The sequence below is a fragment of the Gobius niger genome (assembly GCF_951799975.1).
Source record: "Gobius niger genome assembly, chromosome: 11".
NCBI classification, from domain to species: Eukaryota; Metazoa; Chordata; class Actinopteri; order Gobiiformes; family Gobiidae; genus Gobius; species Gobius niger.
The window spans coordinates 28304503-28314453 of NC_136862.1; the positions used below are offsets into that span (position 1 = coordinate 28304503).

At 42.6% G+C, this 9951-nt stretch overlaps 1 protein-coding gene across 1 annotated transcript; it reads left to right on the plus strand.

The window, feature by feature from the left end:
• Nucleotides 1–365: 365 nt before the first annotated feature.
• LOC306970793 (uncharacterized protein) lies at nt 366–9557 on the plus strand (the record flags this gene model as incomplete). The annotated part of the gene is made up of 6 exons (XM_079566823.1): nt 366–815; nt 3287–4041; nt 4423–4558; nt 5737–5906; nt 6352–8620; nt 9547–9557. The coding sequence occupies exons 2-6, from the start codon at nt 3292–3294 to the stop codon at nt 9555–9557; spliced, it is 3336 nt and encodes a 1111-aa protein (XP_079422949.1). The 5' UTR covers nt 366–815; nt 3287–3291.
• Nucleotides 9558–9951: the final 394 nt, after the last annotated feature.

A 9951-nucleotide genomic window follows, 5' to 3' on the forward strand; every position in this document is an offset into this window, starting at 1 on the left:
TCTAACAAAGCAGTCCAGATTTAGACCTAAGCCCAGCACCATGACGCCTGGCGTTTCCACCGGGGTAAAGAAACTTTGTAAATACGTTTTAACACTTTGTGGCCTGTTTTTTTTTTTTTTCTCATGGCTGGAGGACTCCATTTTGAAAGGATGGGTGGGCAGCCACCAGCGGCTGTGACACTATTAAAAAAAACGAAGGCTTTTTTTCCCCCTTTTCCTTTTTTTTCTTGCCCACTTGCCCCGAGATCGTTTCCAAAAAACGTCCGTGGAGGCGACAGCTGTGTGGCTAAACTGTAACGTGTCGCTGGTCTTGGGGTGAACACTTGTAATTACGCACGTAGCCTGTATGATGGGCCTGTTGTACTGACAGCAAGATTGGGCTTGGTTCAGTTTGAAGTTGATCGTTGGAGAGCTTTGGTGCAAATGGGATCCCTGGCCCCCGACTAGTAGACCGCGCTGGGGAGGGAGCAGTGGAGTGACGCACCGCAATACCCCATTGCACAGAGTGACTTTAGACACAGGGCACTGGACGTGGATGAGGAAAGAGATGTTTGAGGGGTTGCCTTTGGTGCTAAAGTGAGTGTGAGGCCGTAGAGAAAGGCTCTGGACTCGGGTTTAGCGCATGTCGAGGTTCAGGAGAGGGAGGGCACACGGCGGCAAAGCGCGGGGGGGCGGGGGAGCTTCACCGGATCCAGGCCTAGCAGTAGCACCGACTGGACTGTCTCCATCCGCTTTCACAAAACTGGATTTAGACCCAGTCCGAGGCCGAAATGAAGGCGTCCGGGCTCGTGTTAGCGCTGGCCCACATCGGAATGGTAAGCTCCTCGCTCCGGATCCCGTGTCATGTGGCGTTTTGGTGCGTGACAATGCCGTTGTTTTGGTGCATGGCTTCGCGTCGTTTACAGTCAGGGGGAATACCCGCCTGCACGGTCTGCTGTCAGTCACCCTGTGCCCTCAACCTGGCCGTGTTTTGTGTCGTTGGTGATAATGCATGCCCCTATGAAGCCACACATGTAGGAGCTCTGACACGTGCACGCGCGGGAGCGCACGCACGCGCTGGTCCATTTTTCACACCGGCTCATCGCCTTGACCCTCAGTAAATAGCTTTGTAGTGAAAATGTCTCTGACAGAGAATCTAAGCGCTCTCGTCGTTGACCTCATGATGCTTCTTTATCTGAGCGCGAGAGGCGCCTTCACAACGTCCATCGTCCAAAACAATACACAGTTAGCCTGATGCTTTAGCCAACACCAGGCTGGAGGATGTGGGAAGGCTGTTTACGCTCTCAATACCAGCTCAACGTGATTGTGGCTAATTGTAGTTCATAACTTTGAAGTTCGGAACAGCGGTGGGACTTAAAAGCTTTTCCATTATTGGTTTAACTTGCAACAACAGAGCTACAATGTTGTTGCCCATTGGTGGATTTAAATGAGGGCTGTAACCAGGTAAACCTGATGCACAGCGTTTGGATTGGGACATAAGGTGTATAGGCTACATGTGTGTAGGCTATAAGCGTGTAATGGATGGGCTGTTACAAAGTTATTATTTTTAAAGGGACTAGCGAATTTAGCAAATAAGTAAAAAGTGTGTGACTGGCCACACATGGTCACATTTATATAGCACTTTTTAACATACATTAGGCACTCAAAGTGCTTTACATTAAGGAACCACTCACCCATCCACACAGTGTAGGTGCACACACCGACAGGCGCGCACCACCAGATTCGAACTGCTGACCCTCGGGTCACCAGACAGCGCCCCTGTCGCCCCAGTATGTGAACCCCACTGACATGAGGAGAATGTGCAAACTCCCCATAGAATGACCCACCTGGTCCGGTTATCAAACACAGCACCTTATTGCTGTCTAGCAATAGAGTTGCTGTATTACCGGATTATACCACAAGTGCCACATGTCGAAGGGGACCACCCTGCATCATCATTAAAGAACTAGCAAACATGTCACAAACAAACATAGATCTTTCACAAACGTATAAACATTCTTCTGCTTTCAAACATTATTGTTGACCACATGCATCACCACAAGTTGCACTTTTAGGATACAATATGGCAGCAAACACCCACAATGTAATCTGTGTTTACCTTTCCTGCCCGATATGACATAACTTAGAACTAACTGTTGTTATTGACTTAAGGCAGTGCTAGAGCTACACCACTCAAACAGAACAGAACCGAACCACTCCTTGAACCACTAGGCCACTCCTGGCGAATCCAACACTAAAGCTTCAGAATAATTGAGACAACAAAAACTGAGGGTGCAATGCACTATTTTGCATGGCTGTAGAGCCATGCCACTGTTAATATAAGCCCTGACAGCTGGAAATCACCAAAAAGTTGATTACTATTTGGAGCAACATGGAAGGCGTCAGACACTGACACAACATGTTTTCATTGCTAGTTGTACACTTTATGATAATGCATACAGAGTAAAATCCTGGAACAACTAGAATTAGTTGCATAGGACATTGTAATGTAGTTGTTTCACGTTTAAGTTATCACTCTGTTTTGTGCTGAATATTGTCCTTCTGGTTGCAGTTATCCCTGATGCTCTATTTGATAGCTGAACAATTAATGTCCTTTCTAAGGGAATTTGACATTTGCTAACATTACTAACCAGATCCAATAGTGGTAGTGTTACCAGTATGGGGAAAATAGCTTGATCCTGAAAAATACAGTTTTTGCTCAAAGAAGTAGTATATTATGGAATGCATGAACAGCATTATAATTCTGATAATGATTAATACATCATAGTTCTGAAAAAGTGTCGTTCAGATTCCGGAATCGTACAGTACCATTTAAAATGATAATCTGGAAGTCTAAATGTATTATAGATTTTACAAAATGTGCTAAATCGACCACCTGGTCTTGCATTTTGATGTAAAAATATATTATTTTTTGTAAAGTCTCTCCTTCCCGGATCCCGGCACCTAATCAGAGTCTAGTATCCTCCCACGTTCACCAATGAGACGAGCTTCTCCTGTAAACCAGCCTGTCTGGTCCAATCAGGAGGGAGGGGGAGGAGCTCGATCCTTTACTTTTGAAAATTCTGTTCCTGCTCTCCTCAACTAACAAGGGCTTTCTGGCTAAAGAGAGGAGGAATTTGATGATTTGCTTTAAAATTTCACTCTTTCTCTCCTCACTTTGCAAACTTGCAGACTATCACTTTAAGTAGTCAGACCATTTTAACTTTTTTCTCTTGGAGTTTGACATTTGTTTATATTAGTACTAATGATGGATACTGTTGTATAATTTTGATGTGTTTCTGTCCAGGATGAATGGACACCAGAATGAGCGGGTGGTTTCCTCGCCCCCGCCGTGACCCGTCCGACATGTCTGCCACTTCCTCTCTCAAACGCGCACCCGTGTTTGGCTTCTCTCAGAGGGACCGGTCGCCTTCCCCCACCCCAGACACCTCCACCTACAGCCCTCTGCGGAGACTGCAGCATCTAACCAGCGGGGTCAGCCAACCCGAGCTGGTCCTGCCTCCCCCAGAGCTGGACCAGGACTGGGAGTGGCCCAGGAGAAAAGAAACTAAAGCTGCCAGGAAATCGAAATGGGTAGATTGTAATTACAAGGAACCTGATGCTTCCGATAGTTCTTCTTCGGGACGTAAACAAACTGAGATGCCTATTGGGAGCAATGAAAATGAAAGTACTGTCTCGGATAAAAACACTTGCTTTTCGGGTCCTCCTAGCCCCGCCTTTTCCCTGGACAGCAATAGCCCTTTTGATAACGGTCTCCTCCAGTTCGAGTCTTCGTTATTTGACGATGAAGACGAGGACAGTGGCGATAAACTGCCAAACAGTGGGAAAGACTCAGCAGAAAAGACGGAAAGTTTGGCGCCTTCCCCTGATATGAATGCGGCCTGCAGTATGTCGGGGGGACGCAGGGCGGAGCGGGCTAAGGTGGTGACACGTTCACAGTCCTCGGGTCAGCGACGGAGATACTGGGACGGCTCAGACGACGAGTGGGAGAGCGACACGGAGCTGTTCCTGTTCGCTGACAGCCCCCTCCGGAACGCACTGGTGAGTTTCAGGTTTAACGGTCTCACAATGTGCCTTCGGCCCCTATGTCTAAGCTTTCAAAAGGCCGAGACATTAGGGCTGCACAAGCTAATACAGTAATCCCAAGCATTTCAGAATGAGGTTGTCCCGTTAAACAAAGCCAATGGGCTCATGGCTAATGCCAGAGATGTTTTGAAGTAAGGGCAAAATCAGCTCTGACTATGGATTTAATCAGATTGTTCGTATGAATACATTTACTGCAAAATCCAAATCCCTAGTATCCTTTCTATGTCTCCTCCATTACTTTGGATTGTTACAAAATATATAATAATGTTTATTCAAAGTAAATTTATTTCACTTGGTGAATTGGTGCATTTTGTTGATGTTTCTTGTCACCATCAGAGCACTCAGAATGGATCATTGGCCCCTGTGAAATATTTCGAAGGAGAAGTAGTTTGGGCAAAGCTGAGTAGACGCCCCTGGTGGCCATGTGAGGTCACTGCAGATCCCATCCAAGGATGTTACCACAAGGAGAAAGGTGGGTGTGCTACAACAACTGATCCTGCATCTGGCAAACGGGTTAGCCGAGAGCTTTGTTCCAATTGACAGTAAATTACCAAAAACACATCGACAATAGGTGAGTTTTGTGATTCAAAACTGCTCAAATATAAATGCAGAACCGCTAATAACACTGCAAGAACAACATATCTGCCCTTTGCTGCCCCTGCTGATTGACTCACTCCGCTTCCTGTTTGCGTGCGTATGTTCCGCTCTGGAAATGTAGTTGATGCCGACTCTGACAAGACTCGCTGGTACAGTGGTGAGTCTGAATTATTCCAGTCAACAGAGACTCGGCCTGTCCTTAAAGGAAGGCTCAGAGACTGGGCCTGTCCTTAAAGCAGTACTAAGTAACGTGTTTACCTTAATAAATCCTCTCCGTAGTCCCTGTGGGGGTAATACAAGTGTTTATGGGATGATTGGAGGGTCTTTCATCTCCCCCTGGTGTCTCTGGACAGAAAACCATGTTTGCAACTTGACTGCCAGCGGTGCGGAGCCACCAATACACACTAATGGAATCACGAAGAAGAAGCTAACATGCTAACGGGCAAAGCTAACTGTGGGCTAATGTCACTTTAAACAGTATTTACAGCCAAGTTTGAGTGAAAAAAATATTTCCATTGTATAATTGGATGCACAGTAACCCTCTCTCCCTTTGTGTTTCCTGTCAGGGTAGTATTTACTCTCGAAGACAATTAATAAGTTAAAAAACTGTAACTTGCTACTACACCTGTAGTTGCGCTTATGGCCTCTAGGGGCAAGAGTTACTTAGTACTGCTTTAAAGGGAGGCACAGAGGCTGGGCCTGTCCTTAAAGGGAGGCACAGTTATACAATTATAGATTTATTAAATAATATAGAGATAATTCAAGTCACTTGGATAAAATTAAAAACTAATATCACACTATAGTTTGACAAGTAATTTAGTGATTAATATGATAAACTACAATTATTTAATGGCTGAAATATAATGCATTCAGTCGCAATTAAAATTTGGTAAATTTGCGATTAATTAGTAAAAACAATGTATTCAGAACCTGGCTCTAATGTTTTTGTGACACACGTCATTATAATGTGCGTCTTGAGACTGAGATATTGTTACATCCCGGGTTAAACTCTCCTGTCCCAATAAACACGGCATCATTTTATCTTTGTTGCAGAGCCCAGTGACCGTCCCTGCCGCCTGTACTACGTTCGTACCTTTGGAGAGAACACTGAAGAGTCGTGGCTCGAAGATAAATTCATCCACATTTTCCACGGAGGATTTCAGTTTGATCAGCTACACCGGCCGCACCGCAAAGGGAAGCACAAAGACAAGAAGAAGAACACTGTAAGGAGCCTTTATTGAAACTATTTAGACGGTGTTATCTTTCTTGTTATAAGTAATATACAAACTGCATACAAGGTCTAAGCACTATTATTAACAGTGATTAGGGCAAGACATTACAACAATGTACATTTTATTGGGTTGGTATTTCATTCACCATTTCATTGTTCATCCATTTGCTGCTTCTTTCCCTCTATTTTTTTTTTTTGGTACTTCTAAATAACTTCATAAAGGTCATACATTTTGGTACTATCGCCATATCCTGATTTTTGTTTTGTTTTAATGTAGTTCTATGTTTAAACACAGACACGTTTGCAATCTCACTCTTGCTTTTGATCATGTCATGCCTGAGTAAGTGACAGGTTCTTTTTAACTTTTGTGAACATGTGATGTTTAACAAGCAAAACAAACAACACTTAAACTTAAACAAAACCATTGTCCATTTCAGATTGCAAAGCGTTTCCTGGACTCGTGGTCTTCCAGTGTTGTTGAGGCTGAGGCTCTCCTGGAGCAGAGATCCAACATGGCGTCCTCCTTCCTTTCTTCCATCGAAGACTGCACTCCCAACAGCTCTCAGCCCATAGAGCTCCAGCCACTCCACCCCTCTTCGGACCTTTCTCCGACACACGCACCACAACTGACCAACGGACCTGCGACATTTCTGATCGCATCTTCTCCCTCAAACACAACAAGCACTTTAACAAAGACTTCTGCAAAGAAAAAGTCAAAAAGCAAATCAAAGACAAATTCTACCCCTAACTCCTTGGAACATGACAGTGGTGAATGTCCATATTGTGATCTAGACTCTGTCCCTAAAATCCTTTGCCCGAAAGCGCTCGAGCGTCAGTCGAAATCAAAGGTTTCTTTTTCCGTAGACGCTCAAATGTCCTCACACGTCCAAGAAGAGACAAAGCAACAACCAGAGGTCCAAACAGGGCTTTGGTTCCGCAAATCCAGTAAAGATCGCAGACCAAAAACTTTACCAGATCGAACACTTTTCAGTAAAGTTACAAAAAAGAAGAACTCTTTTCTGGTCTCCAAAAAGATAGTCAAAGATACCCCTTTTTCCTCAAATTTGTCTTTTAGTTTGGGCAAACAGTCAGAAAGAGAAGATAGAGAGAAAAATAGACCAAAAGAAAATGAAATTGTTGAACCACCGGTGCAGCTTAAAAGCAACTTAGAAGAGCCAGTCATTGCAAAGAGCAGCTTAGAAGAGCAACATGAAATCAATGATACAGACAAATTCTCAAGCTTTGCTAAAAAGGGCAAGCCTTTCACTGAAAATAGGTTCCCAAAAATTACAAACGAAACAAAACCGGAGGAAAAAGTGACTTGCCTAGCTACAGTAGAAGTGGAGCCTAAAGAGGACATTAAATCTAAATCCAGTCATGACAATGACATAATTCTGAGTGCTAAAAAGGAATTAGGATCTTGCTCAAAGACTAGCATTGTCAATAAATCAAAGAGCAAAAACAGGAAGTCCAAACAGTCCAGGAAAAGGTGTGTGATTTCTGAGCAAAACAAAAATACCACAAATCCCAAAAATTCCATAAATCCCGAAGAGAGTCTAATACCTGGAATAATTTTAGATGATTCACATCCAATGATAAAACTCATGAAAGAAGCAGCTTTACTGTCAAACAACAAGATTCCGTTAGTTAAGTTAATACGAAGGAAGATTCCAGTTGAAACGGTGCTAAATTCTGAGATAACTGTTAGCATAAACAATCAATCAACACTGACAAAAGAGGTGAATGAGACTGTAACTAACAAAGAAACAAAATGGATCAGAGACAAGAAGGGAAAATTTGCAAAGAAAAAAGTTGAGCCTCCAGCAAAGAAAGATTTGGATGATTTACAAAAGAGTAGTGAGAAGAATCCTGTTGAAACAGTCAGCCAGAAGGGAGCAAAGCTAAGTACTGCCAACAATGCTAAAGAGGTCATGGAACAATGTTCCGAAAAGCTACCTGCTAATAACAGTGAAGCCAGTGACAGTGATGCTAATAACAGTGACGCTAATAACAATGATGCTGCTGACAGTGAAGCTAATAACATTGATGCTGTTAACAATAAAGCTAATAACAGTGATGCCATTAACAGTGAAGTGAAGCCAGACGAATCCAAAAGCAAACCAGAAATGAAAGAAACTAAAAAGCGCGGCCGTCCACCAAAAACGAAACAATCAATGCCCAGATTGATAAATTTGGGCTCAACATTGAGATGCATTGAAAAGTTAAGCCGTCAAGAATTGCTTGACAGTTTAAAAGCAGCAGAGGCTAATGCAACAAAAGAACCAGACGTCAAAGAAGTAAAATCTGAAAAGCCTAAAAAACCAAAAGGCGGGCGTCCGGCTAAAAATGCTTTGGCAATGTCGATGAGTCAATCCACACAAGTATTTGAAAGTTTGGATAGTAAAGACAAAGTCCTTTGTGAGACAGAAGTGACAAAAAGTGCAATTATGCTAGAGGCTAAATTAGCTAAACAATGTCAAAGGTCCAAAAAGCTAAAAGTTGGTCGGCCACCAAAAAGAACAAAAAGTACATCTAGAGAGACCTTATCAATATTTGATCAAGTTAAGGACACAGATCATAGTGGATTGAATGAAACAAATGTACACGAAGAGACAAAATGTCAAAATGTCCAAGAAGCGGCGATGTTTGAAGGCCTTCCTTCTAAATTTCTATCGCAGTCATTGCCAATTCAGCCAAGAGAAATTGGTAGTAGTGCTAAGAAAAAAGACACTAAAAACTTGGAAATTAGAAATCATCAAGAGACAAAAAGTTCCGCTGATCTGGATGTAAATTTGGGGAAAGAAACTGAACCGTCCAAGCATAAAGCTAGCCATCCCGCTAAAACCACATTAAGACCATTTCTAAATGAAACTAATCAAGACGATGTGAGAGAAAATGAACCTACTCATTCGAAAACCATTCACGGAAAGACTGAGAATGTTGAGTTTGGTGTTGATTTGGTGAAGAAATTTGACCAGTCTAAAGTTAAAAAGTCTAAAGCTGGCTGTCCTCCAAAAATCTCTTCAAAACCATTGCCAATTCAAGTAAACCAGATCTCTGACAGTGTCCCGGAAATTTCTCAAAATGACTTGGAAATCAGTTGTCATGGAGAGACAAGCTCCGCTAAGTTGAATGAAAAATCAGAAATTTCCAAAGTCACCAAGCATAAAGGTGGTCGTCCGGCTAAAATACCTTTAAAGTCAATACCTGATCAACCCACCCAAGACATTGAATCTGGTTTGAAGAACATTCGAGGAAAGACTGAAATTTCGGAGTCTGGGGTTGGTTTGGAATTTGAGAAGTCTAAAGTTAAAAAGTGTAAAGTTGGTCGTCTTGCTAAGTTACCTTCAATGCTGAATCAGGAGTCGACAATGGAAAGTGATAAAGATTTCTGTCAAAATAAGTTGATGGCATTTAGTGAGAAAGGAATGACTAATTTTGCAGAAGAAGCTGATCAGCAGAGAGATGGCCGACCTGCTAAGATAACATCGCAAAGTTTAAAGGAAAGTAGCACAAACAAAATCAGCGACCGACTGGCAAATCATTTAACTGCTAACTTGCCTAAAGAAGCTGAAATGTCCAAAATTAAAAAGTCTAAATTGGGCCGACCCGCTAAAATGTCTTCATTGCAGAATCAAGTTAACCAAGGTTCAACATTGGAAAGTGTTAAGGACCCTAGAACTCATTCTGAGGAGAAACAAAGCTCAAAGCAGGAAAATTCTGACTTGGAACAATCGCAAACCAAGACAGAATACAAACAGCCAACTTTGATGAAAGGCAATACAAAAAACACTTCAGAAAGGCATAAATCAAGAACCGATTTTGAAGAAAATGTTCATTTACAGAGTTGTCAAGTCTCAAATGCAATAGATGTAAGCCCGCAACAAACAGAATTGAAAAATCAGACAGTTCAAAATGCTAAACAAGATATTTTTCAACCGGGTACCAGGCAAAGTGTAGCAAAATCTCAGGAAAGCAAGACGTCCTCTACTAAAAAGAGAAAAGACAATCGTAATTCTCAAGAGTTAACATCGCAA